The following is a 21,777-nucleotide window of genomic DNA, read 5'->3' on the forward strand; positions in this document are numbered from 1 at the left end:
TTGAGAGGTTAAATCTTAATTGCCTCTTCTTGAATTACTTCGTGAAACATTTATTTTATTTTCTATGTCACTATGGTTTCATTAACTAATTTTTTGTAGCATAATTGATTTCATTGCGGTAGCATCATGATCATTCTCTTTTGATGCTAAAAGGTTAAAAGCCCTCTGAGAGACAGACGCATAATGTCAGGTGGCTCGGGCTTTAATTCTTTCTTTGAGCAGCTTAAAGTTCGTCGCTGAATTTTCATAAAATCACACTTTTCCTAGAGTTAATATGACAAATGTTATGCCGTTTTACCCGTATGTTGTAGGGGTCTCGTGCGCCATGATGCCTAACAATATTGCTAACACCGCTGTCAGAGGTGTTGCGTGAGTTACCCGGAATAATTTCATGACCACTTTGCTCCCGATAAGTCTGTCTGTTTTAGGGAAAATTTCTTTATGGTGTAACGCCAATAAATAGAATCTAAGTTAATAATGAATCACCGAATACGAAGGAAACATGTTTAGTCGTATTTCTCGATTATAACCTTAATTTTTTATATGCATATATTCATGAAGATATTCTTACTAATAATTACATACATAATTATGTAAGTTCACGCGTACAGCCTTCAATGTTTTCGGTTAACTCTGGATTATTTCGCTTCATTGCAATCATTTGATTCACATTGTTCGTTTAGCTCGCAGAGTTCCTTTAGTTCACGTTGTTCATTTAGTTCGCAGAATTCATTTAGTTCACGTTGTTCATTTAGTTCACGTTGTTCATTTAGTTCGCAGAGTTCATTTTGTTCACGTTGTTCATTCGGTTCGTAGAGTTCATTTAGTTCACGTTGTTCATTCGGTTCGCGGTGTTCATTTGGTTCATGTGATTCTTTATGAACGACATGAAAGAACAGTTCATTCACATGAATAGAACCGAATGAATCGAATCACGGAAATGAACCGAAAATCCCACCTCTACTCCGTGAGTCCATTATATCTGCTGCGACGAGCGGAAGGAAAACAAACAAAGAGGCCGACGTTTGGCGGACAGTGGCGTCCGGCAAATTAAAAAAGGGGGGGCGCCTGGGTATCTCCCGGCCGGTGATTCATCGTCGCAGGGAGACTGTGAAAGCCTTGTGCTTGGTGGGAGATTACCAATTCCAGGGCACGCGAGATATCACCCGACGCATTCCTAAGCCTTGATAGCCGACGCCGATCTCGCGACTCCATTTGATAAAGAGGAGAACTTCCTTTCATCCTTTACTGGTAGAGCTGGATCCAGACAAATTCAGTCGGGGCACTACCGGATAGTTTATTAAACATTCAAAACATTAAATCTGTTCGACAAATATTTCTAGGTACTTAAAGTGACAAATTTTGATTAATTTTCATTAAATTTTTATTCGATACCTAATAGATAGTTCTATTAGCGCATTATCTTTAGGTTATGCTCAGTTTCAAAGCGTTAAACAAATTGTCCACGCAATTTTGTTTGTTTGAGTGGTGGGGAAATTTCCCGTTTCCCCCAAGATCCACTCTTTTCGTCAAACTGACGTGACAGAAGGCTATTTTGATGAGAAAAAAAATGCAATTATAGACTACGAATAATATTCAATGTTGAAAAGATAATTTGTGGCGGCAGAGTTAAGAGAGGTATTAACAGAGGATTATTGTAACACTAGATGATTAACAATTTGATAGCTTTGCCAGCATATTTCCCGAATGGTAGAAAGTGTAAGGTTATTTGGGCATTGGACACCATGTTACCACCAACGTCTGAAGGAAACTAATTTTTGAAATTTGCGCTGTCTGGAAAATCAAGTCAATAAATTTTCAAAGGACAGAGCCAGTAACTTATCATATAGACAAGCCTGGGGGAATGAAACTCACCCAAGGGTCCTTAGATTAGTAAGCGAGGACCCTTACCTATAGACAAGTAAGCGAAAGGGAAAATGGGAACACCAGTCACTAAAGTGGCGTAACTATGGGGGGGATGAGGGGGATAGATCCCCCCCAAAGCCTCGGAGAAAAAAAATGATTATAAAACTATTGCATCGTTTTGATATATAATAACTGCATCTACTTAAAGTTAAATTTTATGTACCAAAATTATATAAAATGCATATCCAGGAATATAATTTTTCAAAAATTTTCTCGGACCTGGATTGCTTGGGGGGGGGGGGGAGAGTCGCCCCCTAGGCCCATAATCCCCCCCAAAGCATATTTCTAGTTACTGAGTCACTAGACGACTTATGATCTATATCATAGCTAGCAGCAAATTTGCTGAGGCTCTAAGTACACAGTACATAACCCATGATCAATGAACATTCACTTTAATATATAAAAGAGTTTTACTGACCGCACTCATTCACAGACCAGAAGTTTAGGCACCTGCGATGAAATATGTATTTGAAATTTTTTAAATTAAAAAAACATGAATTTTCGTAGTGTAATTTTGGCGAATGATTCAGCCATGATATAGGATCAATGAAGTAGATCTTCAAGCCATTTTGATGAAAAGGGAGCCAAAGAGCCAGATCAAAATGTACTAACAGCCTAAGTTAAGTCTAACTCTCACCGGTTGAATATGCACTGCTTAGCATGGTAAATTATGAACGTTGAACAGAGGTCATGAACCCGAGTCTTTATCGCCAGAAGATGGTGGCAACGCAACAAACATTTCAGCTTATTGTTCACGCTCTGAGATGGAGCGATTAAATTCTTGGTATTGGACCAACTTTGCCGAGTATACATTCCAGAGGAGAAGGGACGATCACTTACGGAGGTCAAAGGTGAGCCGGAAGCATTCTCAAAATACATCAACCAGATAGAGGGGATTCGCGCAGGAGTCATATTGCTACATCTCCCCCTGGGAACCTGGGTTCGAATCCCAGGACTAGAGAAAATTTTCAGGGGTGATACAATACCCGATTAGGGACTTGCACATGGTACAAAAGATTGAACGTCGGATGGGACGTTTGGTCGTTGTTCCCCTGGCGTCTTTCGGTGAGAGCTAGCTAACAACGACATTGGGCTTATTTCCTACCTAATATCCCGCTGCAAAATGCCTTTATTTTTAATGTTCTTCGAATCGGAGTGTATAAATCAAAATACGAGATGAGCTGTGTTAGGAGGCATGAAATTTGTAAAATCTTTGTCGTATTCTCCATAGGCTACCCAAAATGCTCGGAGCTTTTTTAAGCTACCATTTAGCCCTTAATTATGCAACCCGACCCGTTTGAATTAAAGGAAACTCGGTAGTGATTACAGTTTTAAATAACGCCGTACTGTGATTTACCTTTCTTTCATTACAATACTTGAGGCAACAAATGAAATATATTAATTACTATTGTGGTACCTAAAATCCTCTTCCCTTTCGTTTTAGAACAGGCTCAAGGAGTAGTTTTAGTGACAGGTAGGCATCAGTACAATTTCTGATTTCAGTTCGCGATAAAGGCCTATCGAGAAAAATAGATCGGTGATCCCGCCCTTTAAAATCGACTGATGAATAATTATTGTTAGTAATACATTTCCTTCTGAAGTGGTCCATGAGGTCTGAAGTAGCATCATTTTGTTCTAGTTCTAGTGCAAGTTCTATTGTAAATCAAAAGTTATTTAAATGCAAACAATGCAGATTGTTTTACATTTTAAACCAGTTAAAGAGTTGTTTAGGCTATTTAAGGGCTTTTCGCAGTGCAATAAGTTTCAAAAATGAGTTAGTTTAGCTTTTCAGCAGCTTTGCACTATGGTAGTGGCGATAATAAGTTCAAAAGATTCAGACGTTATATGGTGGAAGTTCGACATATTTGTATAAATGCTTCAGAAAACGTGTGGTGCGATCTTAATAAAGTTCTGTGGAAAATATGAAGTTTTGTCTTTTGCTCATGAATGATAATGATTTTCAACAAGTCCAACACGTATCATTATTTTTTATCCAGGGAGGGTAGGCCAAATACAAAATTACCTGCAATTATAAATTCACCTGGTAGATAGGTAGCGAGGCCATAAGGGAGGCATCGAGAGTTTGAGGCCGTATAGCCCACGTTCCACTTTCACTCTGTTATAATTAAAGTATTCTACGGATTAAGGTAGGTGTCCATGAATTATACACGAAGCATTCTGGTAGCCTCCCCTTCCTTCAATTACTTCCCTTTTTAGTTCACAATAAGGCCTACTCCCTTTCATTCTATAAAGCAACAACTTTTCCTTGAAAAACCTTCAGATCATGTCTCTCATAGTTTTCCTCTTTCCACATCTCCGCTTCCAGACAGTACGAAACCGACTTTTAAGGCGAACATGACGTAAATATCTGGACCTAGCGACATGATTCACGGGAAGAATATTCCAGTGGCCGTAATGCTGTAAGTATCTACCCGGACTTCTCGCCGTGAAATTCATTACTGCGCCCATCAAAACGGGAGCTCGCCGCGGAAGGAACTTAATGCACGATAAAAATTCGTTCCGAAGAATGCATATTTTCTTTCCATAATGCGCGTTCACGGAAATAGATTTTCGCCGCCTCCATTCCCTGATTTATCAGCCGGATATAATCCGGAGAAACGGCCTTTGTCACAGCAGCAGACGTGAGCTTTGGTTTTTATCACCTCGGGGAAATTTCGTCACATAAAGTGGGTGGCTTCCAACACCTACCCTTTTCCCGCAACGGGTACAACATGGAGGGGTGGGGGAAGGGTGGGAGAGGAAGGGGTTGGGATGATGGGTTTGCGGTTTGAATGAAGGAGGGAAGGGAGGGGAGGGAGGGAGGAGGGGAAGGGGGATTTGCCCTAAACCGCGGACTCGGGCAGGTTAGCACTCTCCGGCTTCATATTCCTCTGGGGCTGGTTTATGACGTCATGATTCCCGGTCACCGATCGGGTCCATGCGAGAAGGTCTCCCCTGCAGAATGAGGTTCACTCGACACCGCTGTTTCTCCGGGATTCACTGCTATGCCCACCTCCACCGGCGTTTATCACGGTCGGCACATAAATGGACGGAGATAAGTGATCATCAAATCCGCCGGGAGTGGTGCTTTTTTCACATTCGTCTCGGCGCAATCAAAGAGACTAGTGGCACAAAGTAGCTTTGATGGTTTTTTGTGCTCAACGATATACCTACCTGGTATTTTTTAGTCAGCCACGCACAATAGGAATGCAAAAATATTTTTAAAATACGCAGAAATCGTTCCAGAACATCAAATTGCATCTAGTTTGAGCTCTAACATTAATAGTCTATATCAATGTTTGGGCTGAAAAAGTGAGATGGTGAGAGATAAAAACTGAATACGGATTAATTGTTAAAATTAAATGGTCTTCCAATCCGCCGGAAAACCCACGCTGGTAATGCTTTTTCGGCGTAATCAAAGAGTAAGTAAAATTTTGGATAGCAACAAAAATTTTCATTTTTACCTTTTTGCATAACGGGGTATTTTCTGCATAGTGGTATCAAAATTATATTGAAGTATCATGTCATTGTTTCATATTACAAAAAAAATGGGTGAGCTTATACCGCAAATGTTCAAACCAATCTATAGGCGCAAGAACTGAGTGAGTAGCATAAAAAAGTAGCATTGGGTCATGAGTGCATTAAATCGCATCGTTTAAATGGCCACGTGAAAAATATTTTGGAAGCAAAAGTAACTTTTTCCGCTATTATCACGTCGACGTTTGTCATTGGCGGTACATGGGATAGAAGAATCAGTCAACTAATCCATCAGCAATTCTAGAGCCACGGAAGTGAAGTCATTTTTTCATACTTTATTGTGAAAATACAGGAAAAATTCAAATAACCGTTTATTGCATAAATTAGGATCCATGTTTTTGTATACAATGGTACTTTAACCATGCCAAGTAGAAAGTAGTAGTATAAACAGGGGCGGATCCAAGATTTCTTTCTGGGAGGGGGGGGGAGACAAGTGTCTGACAAGCGATCTTCTCATACTTGAGTTGAAAAACGAGGTACGTTAATTACTATATAAAATATTCTCTTTATTTTGACATGAAAGTTATTAATATGAAATTATATGATTCAGGCTGCGTAATACACAAAACAAAACAAACAATGATAACAGTATAAAAATTTTGTTCATTTTTAAGCGTCTGGGGGACACGTGCACCTGTCCCCGTCCCCCCGGCCAAGGCCAGAGAATTATTTAGATTTTTAGACTACTGTCCACTAAGATTGTCGCAGAAAGAGAGACAATCTTTAAAAGCCATGGAATAAAGCGGAAGCAGTAAAGTAATTTAATCTATGAACTTATAATATGCTTGATTTGGGTGGAATACCGTAATATCTTATTAACTTAATAAATTATACAAAAATTAACGCCATTTGATTCCTGCACATAATAGTACCACATGTAGTAGTTAGAAAAATTCCAGATCGAAAATGAAGTTTCCAGATAAGTACGTGAAGTTCCATTTGTTGCCACGTACGATATTGTGATGAACAGGGCTTACCGATCATCAAAATGTAATGAGTTCTCCCGGAAAAAAGGTTTTCTACGAATGTTTTCAACGCAATCAAAGAGGAGCTAAAATAGTTGTTAGTAGCACGATGTGGCATTAGCAGCCATTTTGGAAAAATAAGATAATTTTATTGCACACTCAGCATCAGCAAACTCAATTAGTAGGAAAATTATTTGGACCAAAAAGAATTCCAGTATTTTTACTTCGAGCACCCAAAGGTGTTTAATTTTATCCATAAATAATCCCACTATCCGAGCGTCTACAGAGCTATGTTAAGTCAAACTTTATTCAGGGGATTTGTGTAAGTCATTCATTCCATACCCAAGTGGGAATATGCAGATGCCAGAAGCAAGCAGTCAAGGCCGCAGCTACTGGGGTGAACGGCCACGGGATCCAACCCCCCAAATGTTTAAAAGATAGGGTAGTATCAGTTGTAACCCCTGAAAATGAACCCCCAAAAATATTTTTCTCTCCCTCTACCCCCAATCCTCCACGAAAAATATCCTTGGCTTCTGTGTTGCAAGCACGTTTAAAATAATTTAAAAAATATCTAAATTCAGCAAAACAAAAAGATATTAGTTGGCATAGAAGTAACCAATAACATTTACACAGCTTATTAGCAGGGTCTACAAAACGCGTGCCTATTCAAGACAACTTTGTATCTATGGGAGGTCCTGCTGTAACTTAATCCTTGCAGGTGCCCTCAATAGTGATGATAATTTACTATTGCTAATCTGTAATATAAGTCATCCATAAACATTTCTAGCTCTATAATTTTTTTATTCCTTAATAGAAAAACATCCCAGATTAGGGGTAAACAGAGGAAATTCCATTTTATGAAAAAAATATTTCTGCAAGGTTATTTCCTCAAGCCGTTCGTTAAAGTGTTCTCCTACGTTTGAATGATAAAATATTTTGAATATCGCCTTTTCTAAAATTATAATAAAATAACACATTGTATGGGGCACGAATTGAATTATTAAAGCCATCAACTAGGCTTGGCGATGGCTAGCGTTTCACCACAAAATCTGACATATTAAGTAGCAATAAATGCGTCCGATCAAACCCATCAATGCCTCAGTAATTCAATAACGGCTAGAAAACTAATGCAAAAACGAGTTAATTTCTATCACACCATAAAAGGAGATTAGGTATGAATATTTATGAATGTTTACCACTTCCATTACCTCGCCTAAATATTTCAGTTAGCCAACCGAACTAGTATATTTCACATTTTTAATTAACTATCACCATTAGAACATAGGTACGCATTAATTTAGTTAACATTCAGGTTACGGAACAAGTTTCAGTTTTACATTCTCCTATTTTTTAAAATACCCTCTCCGTGTTCAGCAGAAAATATATAGCTTTCCACAGCTATCAAAGCTGAGTTAATCGTGAGCAATTACCATCGAAATTCACCATCAATACTATAAGGGAATATCGAAAATATTAATGCTAACAATACGCTCATTATAGCAGCTTACGGTAATCACTTCTCTGTAGAGAGCGATGACGATATTAATCTTTCAAAACTGTTTATTTCTTAAGCCATTTACTGACTACTCTATAGGCCAATTGCATACGATATGGAAGTATTCTAGCCTTCAACGAAAGTTTACATGTACATGTAAAAAAATAGTTTTACCTAACTTAAAAACAAAATTACGCTTAGGTGGAATTAATCAATACAACCCCTCACCCCAATTCCTGAATACGCCAATGTCTTTATAAGCGGCGGGGTTGAGTCCTTGCCTGCCATACAAGAGGTCGCGGGTTCTAGTCCCACCTGGATAGTCTGCCTCTATCTGGACATGGTTTCGATTAATTGCTTGGGTAAAACCCCGATGTAAAAGGCAAATGATGCTGTTTCCCATGGTTACGGGGATGAATAAATAAAAGTATGAGCAGAAAAATAATGGTCCACGTGAGGACGAGCATCTAGCTCCCAATGGTTCCAAAAGTGCACCTATCATTCCTCCACATCCTTCCATGTTCGGAGGAGGATGAAGGATGAAGGAAGAGCTGGGTGGGACAAGGAGGGGAAGAAGAGTAGGCCTCGGCCTTTATTTCGGAGGGATGGGGGGTGGAGGGAGAGTCGTGGGAGGAGGAAGAGGGAGAGAGAGCCAAAGGTGAGTGAGAGAGGGAGGGGGGCACAGGTAAGGGGCGGAAGGGGGGCGGGGCGAGGCCCAGCCAATGGGAGGACGGCGAGGAGCGCGGAGGGACACCCTCCCGCCACCTTCCTCTCTCACCTGCCCCCGGCGGAGGGGAGGGTAGCGCGCCGGAGGAGGGGCAGGGAGGGGCGGTGTAGAGCCCTTCTCTACTCCTCCCTCCCCCCCGGGAACGCGACCGCAGCCGCTGAGAAGTCCCTCGCCTCACCGACACCACTTGTTCCAACGACCGCCACCAGCGAAACACCCGTGTGTGCGACACAGCGACCTTTCGGGACCCCGACATCCTACCCAAAACCCCGGCGAGAGGGACCCTAAAGTCACCCGCGACGAGTCTGTCCGCACCTTCCGTGCCCTTAAAACGTGTTCCCCGGAGGTATAATACAAAAAATATCCCCGACCCACACTTCTCGACCGTGCCCGGCGAGGACGGTCGGCTCTACCAGGGAAGGAAAAGAAAACAGTGCCGGACCGAAGAAGTTGGTCGAAACTTCCGAGTTGGTTAGTAAGTGCTGCGTTCTGCATCCATCGGCAGTCCCCCTTTTAAAGGTGAAGGTATACGTCCCTCCCCAAACTACCGTGTTGTGCTTATAGTGCGGTGCAGTTCTTCACGTTCCACCCGTGGCGTACTCCTCCCCATCTCGAGCGCCGCCGGCCCCGCCGTCCTCTCCCTCCCAGTGTCGTGTCCAACAGGCGAGTCCATCGGGGGCGGCCGGCCCGGGCTGCCCCTCGGGGATGCTGAGTTGGGGTGCGGAGGCTCGGGGCGGGCGGCGATGAGAGCGGGGCCGTGGGGGCGCGGGGGTCGCCAAGGGCCCCGCCCGCCGCCGCCCCTGGCCGCCCTCGCGCTCCTGCTCCTGGTCCTCGCGGCCTCGGCGGACGCGTGCGGGCCCGGCAGGGGCGCCGGCAAGAGGCCCCGGCCCAGGAAACTCACGCCCCTCGTGTTCAAGCAGCATGTCCCCAACGTGTCCGAGCACACCCTCGGGGCCAGCGGTCTCGCCGAGGGCAAGATCGCGCGCTCCGACTCGAGGTTCCGGGACCTGGAACCCAACTACAACGCGGACATTGTGTTCAAGGACGAGGAGGGCACCGGAGAAGACAGGCTCATGACACAGGTAAGACATTGGTTCTCTCATTTACATCATACTAGTGAACTGTCACCTTAAAATTCACCCATTCAGTGTTTCTCCTCGACGTGATATTTTAGAAAATAGCTTAGGTTTGGTTTTAGTAGGTTAGGTAATACTCACCCAGGACCAAGACGGCATTTGTACATCATAATTTCAGGGCATGTTTATTTTCTTGGTGATCTATGATATGGCAGCAAGTAATAGTAAGCTGAAGTGTTTGAACCAGGAGTCTTATCATACAAATTCTTAGGCGTCTTGATTTTGCTTTATAGAAGTAGTTCTCACATTGGCGAATACGTTCAAACAACCTGAGGTCATATTTTAGGTAATGGCCTCGGAATAGCCTGTGGGTTGGTCTACTTGTGTGGGGCAGTACCCAGGACAAAGACGGCGCCCTATATATAATAATTTCAGAGCATGTTCATTTCCTTAGGTGACATATGATATAGCCACAAGTATTGACAAGCTTAGGTGTTCGAAACGGAAGTCTTCCTAGGTGTCTTAATTCTGCTTAATAGCGTTTGTTCTCACAACGACGAATACACTAAAGTTTAAGCATCCTACATTCAAGGTAGGGATAAATTTTTTCTGGACATCCCAAATGTAATTTAGGTCCTACTATCTACAAGAAGAAACCCCCTTTACTAGAATTTCATGATAAATTTTCCATGCAACATTTGACTGAGTTGATTCGTCGATGAGAATACTCTAGAATTGCTAATGATGAGGCTAATATGGAAAATTATGAATTACGGTTATGTGCACATGGCTTCTCTTTCAACGAAAACAGTTTAAGCAGTATACTACATTCACTCAATTCTTGCAAACAGAATTATCCGTTTACGTTTAAATACGGAAGAACGATTGAGATACAGTCGAGATACTGCGGTCTATTATGTCAATTATGACAGAACGATCATTGACTTGTGTACATAAACTGCCACAGCGTTTAGACATCGTGTAATAAAGTAATGAAACAAGACTTTCATGAATATTTCTCTTCGCCTCCTTTGAGCATTTCATTACTGCCCGTCGTCTAACTCATGCCGGTGAAGGGAATGGCCTTGTTAAATTTCTTATCTAAATGATTAGTGCCAGAGCACATGAAGAGTGAAACCACGTCAGTGCATATTTATGAAACCTGAGCTTCTTTATTGCATCTTAAATAAACATAGAGTAAATATTATTCGACATCTCCCTGCATGAGGTAATTGCGAGAAACTAGGAAGGTTCTCTTATTTGCCGACATACAAAGTCATTTGTGCAAATGCGTCCTCTCTCTTAGTAGGAAATTTTACCAAAAATAATCCGTTTAGCAACCAAAACCTTTAAGATATGTAGCGAATTTTTTGAACCAGGTTAAATGTTTTCAATTTGTGCTCTAGACACTTGAAGAGAGTGGGACATTTAAAAAATAAGCAAAGGTTCTCCAAATAATGAGCCAAATTGTATAATTGAATGATCAGTCTAAAAATAAACTATAAATGCAGATTTTTGATGTGTCTGCGACGATTTAGTTCGCTTATCTGAGACGAAGGCATGAGGCAAGCCGTTACATGTTGTGGCATATTGCGGTTGTAAATCTATGTCATTATTCGATCTCACGTTGATTCTTTGGTTTCCCATAGCCTCTTTTATGGACATCGTAAATCAGTTGCAGAGGAATAAAATCCATTATCAACACTATGAGGAGGTGTTAATAATCTTGGCACACGATGAACTTGCCGCAGACTCAATGCCTACGGTAGAATATCCCTTTCAAGGAAGGTCTATGCTCTCAACAATTTGGAAAACTTAACAATGATGGAGCGAATGAAAAGATAACAACATCCACTGAGAGGTATAATTTTTGGTAACTCCGCCTCTTCTTTCCATAATTTTTCCGCTGCGTGAATGTGAAATTGATCGCAATAAAACATGTATATTACTGATTCTCTCAAATTGATACGTCAACAATACATTAGATATGGAATGAGAGATATGAATCACGATCCAAGATGAGAAAAAATATGCAAATTGATATGTAAATTGATGACAGCTGTTTCATTAATGTAAGATTAATAGAAGTGGGATGCTCGCTCCTCATGCAGAGACTAGGTTTCATGCGATGAGATATTTGGAATGGAAAAAATATAGTTTCGAAGTACACTTTTTTAAATTTTATTTTTGCGTCGCCCAAGATAGACCTCAAGTGACTTCATGTCGAGTAAAATACCGAAATGTGACGATTGGGATCGATATTACAAAAATGTTTAGGAGTTGCATTCATAACTCTATCTAAAAAATTCTTAGATGGAATATTTACAGTATATTAAAAGATCTGAAAAAGTCTCTCAAAGGCTTCCATTGAATACCCTATCTCGATAATTTAATAACTAACTGACTGGTCGTAGAACAAACTGATGTATCCATCATTAAAACATTATTTTGAATTGCACCATTTTTATAATTTATTCGCATAACAAAGTTCCAAAAAGTATTTTTCAGATTGTGTTATTTCATAGCGGATATCTAGGTTTATCATCACCTTCTCCCCCATAAAGCCGTAGAAAACTATTTAGTATTGTCTACTCTTGGACATTCTCTAAACTTAAGTAGCTGCTGCTTGTCGTCTTTTTTGACAAAGCTGACGGCTGTCTTATATTAGAACGTGTAAAACTCGATTTTGAACCGCAATGATGGGCAAACCGATCTGAGGACGGGGTAACGTTGACGAAAATAAACACCTTAGATAAGGACAACAAATACCGGTAGTCGTTCATCTCACGTGTTCTTACCACGCCCGGTTATCACTTCCCTCTCGTGCGGGGCCAAGCTCGATATCGGTTACATTGGGAAACCCGATCTGCTGCAAAGTCCTCTCGCGTCAACTCGCGTCTTCTTGTCCACGCCTCTTCATCTCGCCGGGGAAATGCCCCGAACACCACGGCCGAATATGCTCCACACACCTACGTCCTCTACTCAAGTATGATAATGAGAGCAAACATGTTCAAACAAACAGGTAATGGTAGAGCGCGAAATTACCTCAGCTGACTCAAAAAGTCCAAGTCAATCAATATCTGAGTCTACCGTTTTTAAACATAATTTCATACTTCTATGTATATTCCAGTGACAGTATTACGACCAACAAAAAACTATTTTCGGCTTGAGGCCGCATTTTTATAGACAGTATTCAGAGGCTTTGTAATCCTTCATTCTCCAGCGAAATATTTTATCACCACCCAATTACAGCATTGGCGTGGAGTAACAAAAAGAGGATGAAATAACTTGATTCCGAAATGTTAATCAGCTCGGTAAAAAATATTTAACTAGCTAAGTCATCATCATTCAACAAAATTCTCAGTCTGAATATTCTTTTTTTTAATTCTTAATCATTCCAATGTCATGAATTACAGCAGTTAAGTAATAGGGCATATTTGGCATGAACTGGTAAATTTGGGGAAAATTAGCGGAAAAAACTTTTTTCTCTTTAAATTAGATATATAATTTTGCACTTATATAAATACATATTTTCCTGTATATAATTCTATTACCTTTATAAATACTAGTAAGGTATTTATGCTTCTAAAAATCAAATTTCGCTAAATCAGGACATATTAACGGGGAATATGAAAATACAAAAGGCTAATCGAAACCGAGTGAGGGTTAATATGCTACTATCACCAAAGCTACGCGCCGTCATAACTGACAGGTTTGGGTTATCCGCAACAACGTGCGCGCTAGTCACAAAGGCTTTATCTATTTCATTTTTCCAGCCTCCCCATTCAACGCAGGGCCAGCGAGTTTGCGGGCGAGAGACAAAAGACACCGAAAACTCATCGACACCGTCCGTTCTTTTTTGTCTCGAACCGCGAAGTCGGATCGCCGAAATGCGGGGTCCGAAAAGTTCAGCGGTGACCCCGCCCGACTCCCGGTCGCTGGATACCATTCACGTCGGCGGACCAGCGGTCGGGTGCCGTTGACGACGGCACGGCCTGATAAGGGGAGCCGATTCCCCGCCGAACAGAACTCTCGCTTCGTACGCGCCAAAAGATAACACAATAGCATCAGCAGTCGATGGACGGGGGAAGAGAACACGTAAACACAAAAGCGGGCGGGCGGACGAACACAAGCGGATTCTCTCGCCGTGGCTCATCGCCGCCGATGGCCCCGGTCCGCGCCGTTTGCTGACCGAGTGTTTTCCCCTCCTATCGCCCGAGGAGAGAGATAACTGTGGGTTCGTTCGCGAGCCAAGCATCTATCGCTTCGGTGAACAAAGGATAACCTCTCATCGAAATTATAATTGAAGGAGTGAAAAGCCACGGGTGGTGAGCACAAGTGAATTTTTTAAACAGAGCTAAGTTAGCTAAAGAAAATAAACGAAATCAAATAGATATTTAGTAGTCCATTTGATTTTCCACGTGATGTCAGCACAGACTAGGGACTCACTCGTATCTCTCGGCAATCAAGTTTTCGTATATTTATTCTATTAAGTTATGCACCTGTATTTATGTTATTAATTTCTGCAGCTGTGTTTATTCTATTGTTTTCTAACATTTTTTGGAAAAAAATCAGTTGTACACCTTGGCGTCATACCCCGTTAATTATAATTGTCTTCCTGTTGGTGCTGCGAACGATTACCATTGAGTTTACTTACAAGCATCGTCAACGCTGAGATTGCATTTAGGGAGTCTGTTTTTCCTCGCTGGAGAGAATGTAATCAAAATTTTTCATGGTCAGCAGAGTTTCATCTGGGTAATCACGAGAGAAATCTTCGGCTTTGAAATCTAATGAATTTCTTGATGTACGCGGTTAATTAATTTTTTCAATAGACTACAGGATGTCACTCACGCCTGCTTCTTCCCTATCATACTAGGAGATAGCTGTGGCTTCGTTCGCGAGCCACGCATCTATCGCACCGGTGAATAAAGGATAATCTGTCATCGAAATTATAATTGTCTTCCTGTCGGATCTCCGAATGATGACCAATGAGAAATACTTGCAAGCATCATCAACGCTGAGGTTGTATTTAGGGAGTATGTTTTTGCTCGCAGGAATGATTGTAATCAGAATTTTCCATGGAAGGCGGAGTTTTATATTCGGTAATCACGAAATGAATCCACGGCTTTAAGATCCGATGAATGACTTCGAGTATGCGATTAATTAATTTTACAATAGAGCACAAGAAGTCACTCTCATTGCACTCTGGTCATTGAATAATGTGTTCAGTTCTTCGCAACGTTTCAATAAATGTATCTATCATCATCACGACTAATATAAAAACACAAAACTTTAAAGAAACATTAACAAGTGATCAAGTGTTGTTAAAAGTAATATTTTCGAGTAATAGCATTAATTTTTTTCTTATTTTGTTTACAGCAGCATTTGTTAAGACGGTGACGCTAATAGCAAACCTTAAAATTTTTATGAGAATTAAAAATAAATAAAAACGAAGCTTTCGTGATTTATGAAGAATGTATAATCGATAAATGTTGTAATTTATAAAGATTTTGTGATTTGTAAACAGCATAGCAACAGGTACACAAATACATGAATAATGAACATGAATTTATTAGGTAATTATTAGACTAATTGAAAAATAAAACATTTAACCAACGTCATGAATAGTAGAACAAAATGTATTTTAATAGTTGAACACCATCCAATGTGTCAGGACAATAATATTAAAATAACTAAATTTATTTCACGATCTCTAATTTCGGTATTTTTTTAAATTTTGGTATATTTAAATAATATAAGTTATTCCATAAAAATGGTTTTTTTGTGGAGCATTAGTACTTTTTAGACAATTTTTAATTTTTTTAAAAATCGATCTGCATTTTTAATTTGCATTTGAAAATGAACGATGGGCGGCAGAGGAATTACCTGAAGTATTATTTCTATTTGTATGTTTAGGATCTGTAAGCGATGGAATTGTATTAATTGGCCATGAAAATGAAGGGAGTTAACCAAAATTTTGGGAAATTATGTATAAAAAGCTATTTCGCTAGGATTTTGAGATTTATTTCTTTCTAAATGAGGTCTCAAAGGTTAAGCTGTGTGCTTTAATGCTAAGCCAGTATTTAATTTTAACGTAATGAATGACGGTACCTAAAATTTAAATATTTGTCTGATTTCCAAGGTTTTTTCCCACCAGTATACGGTTATGCTACCATCTAGATATCTAATGGACGATACGTCCAAAATAGGAAGCTTGGAATCAATTTTATGTCCGATAATTAACTGTATTGTACGGTAGAAATCGTTAAAGCATTTTAGTATTTTTGTGTGGGAAATCTTAGGGGATTGCTAGTGATAAATCCTCAACATTTTTATACAAAAAAGATAGTTTGATAGGAAAAAGCGAAGTACCTTCAAGTAATTTTTCCATCAAAAAATCTGCTAAAATTGGCGCTGTTGGGGAACCTGATGGCACACAAATGATAACTTGGATAAAAATTCTCGCCAAATTGTAGGTAACCTAGAGTGACACAAATATTAAACATAGGTATGAAATATTTCTTACTTAGGTTTGTATGTTCTTTAATGTAATCCCATTTGCTGTTAACTATGTCATTGAAAACATCTGTGGTATATTAGTGAAAAGTGATTTGAAATCAAGAGAATTTATATACATGTAATTTAAGAACAGACTTTGAGAAATTGAGTAAAATTTACACAGGTTTACTGCCGTACATCAAAATGGATTTGTATTTGTGGGTTTTCATTATTTTATATATTATTGTACTCATGAAATTCATAATTTTTTATCAATTATATAAATACGTAGGTATACATATAATGCAAATGTTAAGTGAGTAAGGTGCAAAGGTCCTTATTTATGCCAAGAGAACATCCGTCAAGGTACAATAAGTTTCATTTTCCATTTTTGCTACACAGGAAACTTGTATATTAGTGTGCATTTTTCAATTAGGAAGAAAATTTATTTCGTAGAGTTTACATATATATTTATGGCCTCCTGGCTTATTTTTTTACGTGTATTTTATCCAGAATTCACTGGTCGAGGAGTAATATCCCATCTTATTGAGAGCTTAAGTTTATGATACCGGTAGTAAATCAACGGTGACTATCTATAAATTGTGGATCCTCCAATAAAGATTGTGTGATTTTTATTTATAGCACAATAATGGCATAAATATTTTTAAATATTCCATGGATTTATTGCAACGATATGAGCTTAAACAGCCTAGGTATTACTCTCTAGAAAGCCTTTGGCAAAGTTTTGCCGCAAACAAATGAATAACTAACCTTAAATGCCTACATACAATCCGTTTAAATGTGCATAAATAACCGGAGGCGTAAGGTTCCAATTCATTTTTTTTCTCATGAAGTTTTGAAGATGCAGTGGAAAGGTAGAAGCATACCATATGATGCGCTAGGGTTAGGAACGAACATACCTGAGTGTATGAGGAAAACTTGAATTGCCTTTGGTTTGGAAACTCTGATGAATGCAGTACATTCCACTAAACATGGCGATGGCCGACTTCAAATGTGCTTTTCTCGATCGAATGATAGTCCTCGCAGGACTCCTTGAGAGTTTTTGACATCACTTCAACTGATGTGAATCGGGCAACCAGAATCGATACATCGGAAATACGCCTCGCAACCTTCAGTTTCTCACAGCTGTGATGCCATCCCTTGACAGTCCCGTTAGCTCCGCCAGGCCTGAACGCGACGGGTAAACAGCAGCGTAAATCACGCGGCAGTTTTGATATAAACCAATGAACGGAGGCACACATCGTGAATCTCTGGAGGTTATTCAAGCAAAGTTATGTAAACATGTGTTCTCAATCCGCATGCTGTCTCGCGAGCGTTTAAACGCCAGCTCTGTTATCGGATTGCAAGGTGACTGACTTGACTCTTCGAGAGACCTCTTAAGCGGAACAGTGCAAATCGTTTTCACTGGCGGCCACAGCCATGTTACCGAGCGCTGTGAATCATAATGCTGATAGGAACCTTTGCATTGGAAACCACGAACAGTGATACCAACCAGGATGACTGCAAGTCAGGGTAAGGTCCATAGCCCACGAGGTTAATTCTCACCACGGTGTAGAAAGGAAGATTTAGGCATTGAGTATTTGTTGTTAGAGCGTAGGTTTCCGCGGCGATGGTCTGATCTCTGCATTTCTCCAGGGTTTTCTTCCGCGTCCAACCAACCAACCTGACGACCTGACGCGGAAGAAAACCCTGGAGAAATGCAGAGATTGAGTATTTGTTATTCGGCGAGTAATTTGCTGCAAATAATGGTTTTATTAGGCTAGTGTCGCGTTTATGAAGGCGAAATTTCTGGCATCCCTCCACGTGAGGGTGTTTCTAGTCGACAGCGATCTCAGGTACGTCTGCAGTCTCCTTTAGATCAGTTCTTCTGACCTGAAGGCAACTGCGCTCATCACAGTGGTTGGAGACATAGTTTTTCACCAGACACACACTGACGCCGATGGACGCCGGATAGAATTTGACATATGTAGTTTGCAGATAACCCATCCCTCTGGAAATATGCATAACTTTGGCATGTGTAATTTCAAAGGAGATTATACCAATGGAATACACTGAATTTTTGATGCATCAATTTACATTAATTTGATTTCCAGAGTAATGCCATACTGTCATTGATTTTTGAAACCAGTTATTTACTTTGCCCTTTGAAAATGAAAAGATACGAATGTAGGCAAAATCGTCGCACCATGTAAAATGCAGCTACGCTTTCGCTCAAGATATTCGAGGAAGAACACCGCCAAGGGAATCATTTGGAGAGATTGTAATCAAACACCTAACTTCTTGTCATGCACCATTGATTTAAGCATTCTTCCTTATTCAAGGCGAAAATAATGACTATGCATCAATGCATTCAATTCGTAGTGCTGGTGAATTTCATTTTAAATTGGGCCAATATACAGCTTAGGTCATAATTTATATATACGCAATGTGTTACTTAAAATTTCCGTATTCCCATATTATCTAACTACGAATGAATGAGAAAATCCAGGCCATTATTATATTGAAACGTATTTATACTAATAGAAGATAACGATTCCGTGGTACTTCTGGAGATGAAGTAACCTTGGAATAAGGAAGAGCTGGGACACATCAGATACGTGTTCATAATAGCCACATTCCCTCCACACGTTATAACGTCTACGACCTGCACTTTACGCTATCTAACATGTGCACCACCTCGTCGCACGGTTTTATCCTCGTCGTATTAGTCGTGTAATCACCGGAGAAATTCATGACTATGGACTGTTGAGTAATCACAAGGCGTTGCTCATCACCGGCGAGCTAAAATTTCACAGAGATTTTCAAAGCGTTATGGAGACGGAAATATTGATTTATGTCCCATTGTTTGCATGTGGCGGGAGCTGTGATGTCCCTGTGTCTCAACCAACGCAACAGGAAGTTTATCTTAGAAGCACGACACTGTTACAAAGAAAGACATAGATGGGATGACACAATGAGAACAATGACTTAATACGACTCTCCTCATTTCTCGGAGATTTTTAACGGCTCCATAAGATTCCTTAAAAGTTTAAAACACGAATTGCCTCCTAGAAACTCGTATAGTTCGTAGTTTAAGCTGTGAGATTACAATTATCAGGAAGCGTTAAGGCATAAAAATAATTTTTTTTGAGTAAAAATCTATTCACGGAATCACATTAATTGTTATCTTTGTGATTGCTTGCTTTCCTGTAGAAAGGAGAAAACGCCCCACAGAAACACCGACGCAACGAAATAAAAGAGATTGAGCTAGTGCTAAAAAAGTTATGAGGTGCATTTCTTCATAATCCCAAGCAAGGTCCAACTGCAGTCACACGGGTACAGAAATGACGGGGAAAAATTTATTGCGCCTTGACTCCTCATACGCAATGATTTTGATTTGTAGCTTATTTAGCATGCAAAGGCAGCAAGCCGTGAACGGCGGTAATGCTTCATCGTACTGGCAGGCTCGGAAAGAATATCTGGACTATGACATAGTGTGACTGTTGGGGAATATTTGAAAAGAAACTTAAAAACCCATTCTTTCCCCGATGTGAGATTGCCAGTATTTATATGAGAATGGTGATCATACACTAAGTGAGAAACTTACCATTCATCAACCACAATAACGCAATATATCACAAACCGTATTTTAAAACAGGTGTACGCACGCGATGTCTACCATGTTATGGGGTAATAGAGTCAATCAAATTCCGTAACGATATAAATTACATTTAAAGAAAAAATAGATTATCAAATTACATGCAATACATCTTTACTACCTACTCGCTCTATTTTATACCTGTTATTTTTCCCTTCTGAAAAAGAAAATAAACCACAACATCATTTGAAATTCTTGCTTCTAAGGGCACAAAGTTTTGCGTCCATTTTCATGTTGTCGTAGCTTCAATGGTTACATGAAAACAATGAAGTGCTAAAAAAATTTGTAATAAATTGGGATATTTTCGAAACACTTCCTATTACTAAATATCTAACACTGGTGGTTTGCTACTTTTGCTACTATATACGTAAACTCTGCACTCTATAACAAAAGCCGCATGACCTATATTTGGTTTATCTAAGAGGAAACGATTCGGACATAGAGTTTCTATAGTATAAGTTACATGTGCACGGAAATATAGATGAGAAATCGGCGCACATCCACTTGGTGGTTATACTCAGTATTCTTGAAGGAGAAAGTTCTATTCGGCTGATTTTGGAAGTCACGTCCCATATTCTCAGAGTATCGCTGCTTTTCCCGCTTCGTCTGACCAAATAATGGGTTTAAAAGAACTGAAAAACAATTTATACGGTAAACATTTTATAGATGATTAAAAGAAGGATAACAAGTTTTGAAGGATCTAGATTAGAATAAATTCACTGGCGCGATTAGAGTCTGCCGTTGACCCATAAGGAAGTGGTTTCGAATTCTTGTCTCGTGCACCAGTTTAAAATATTTTCATGTGATAGGTGGTGAGATTTTATCTATGGCTATTCGGACAAACACAGCACCAACTCCAAGGATGGCGAGCGACAGCGATTGCAATCATCAGAGGTTGCGACCACTGAAACATCCAGATCCAACTGATGCTGAAAAGTTGTATGACGGAAAAGGAAAGAGAAAGTAAATTTCTTGCTTATTTGGGTCACATGATCAATAAAAATAAACGTTATGGAAAAAATCTTGGGGTTTATTTTGAGTCGTTAAGAAATGATGAAAAACTATCGATAAATGTATATGCACATTGAGTTTTGGAGGCGATTTCATGTATCCGATAAGCTCACCACTCAGTGGCGGATACAGAAAAAACTCAAGGGGGGGGGGGGGGCGCAACATATCATGAGTTATCTTTACTTTTATCGTAATAAAAGATGATCAAGTCACAGGCAAAGTATATGAAAATTTTATTTAAAGTGATTATAAACATGTAAAATACAATGCCATCTTATGATATAAAAAAGTTACAATTGTGGTTTTGCAATGTTCGGCAATACAGTCGGACCCGCATGGGGGGGGGGGGGGGGGGCGCGCGCCCCCCATCTGTATCCGCCACTGTCACCACTCGTACTTGCGAATTGTAGGTAAAACCGGCTTATGCATGAAATAAATGGAAAAAGTCGGGGCGAAGAAAAGCAGCGGACCTATACGGGTATCTTCACTGACAAAACTCAAAAGCAACATAACTAATCTCTTTCAATCAAAACCCTTTTCCCAATGAAAGGGACCCAAAGTTATCTTGCCGTTTTAAAACTGACGTTCACAGTTGTAAATGGAATATGTCCAGGATGTATGAACAATATCTCCTCCTAAGTATTTCTAGATGACTGGAGTTAAAGTGATGAAAACTCCCATTAAATAAAATTTCTAGATAAACCAGGGATTGGAGATCCTCAATTTAATTACGCTGACCGACAGTTATATGCAAAATATGGTTAGATGGTTATGAAAAAATAATGTAGCATAAAATGGCTATCAAATGTATCATGAAAGTGGGGTTTGGTTAATTTGGGTTTGAATTTTTTTTTATTTTTCTTCAGTTGAGAGAGTATCACCAA

The 21,777-nt window shown here is 39.8% G+C and overlaps 1 protein-coding gene across 1 annotated transcript in view; it reads left to right on the plus strand.

Moving 5' to 3' along the window:
* Positions 1–8,823: 8,823 nt before the first annotated feature.
* The window catches only part of LOC124165104 (sonic hedgehog protein), a 187,302-nt gene continuing 174,348 nt past the window's right edge, over positions 8,824–21,777 (plus strand). Inside the window, exon 1 of the mRNA XM_046542396.1 lies at positions 8,824–9,732. Coding sequence (XP_046398352.1) covers positions 9,394–9,732 — 339 coding nt within the window. The 5' untranslated portion in view covers positions 8,824–9,393. The remainder of the gene's footprint in view (positions 9,733–21,777) is intronic.

This window comes from Ischnura elegans, chromosome 1 (assembly GCF_921293095.1).
Source record: "Ischnura elegans chromosome 1, ioIscEleg1.1, whole genome shotgun sequence".
Classification (NCBI taxonomy): domain Eukaryota; kingdom Metazoa; phylum Arthropoda; class Insecta; order Odonata; family Coenagrionidae; genus Ischnura; species Ischnura elegans.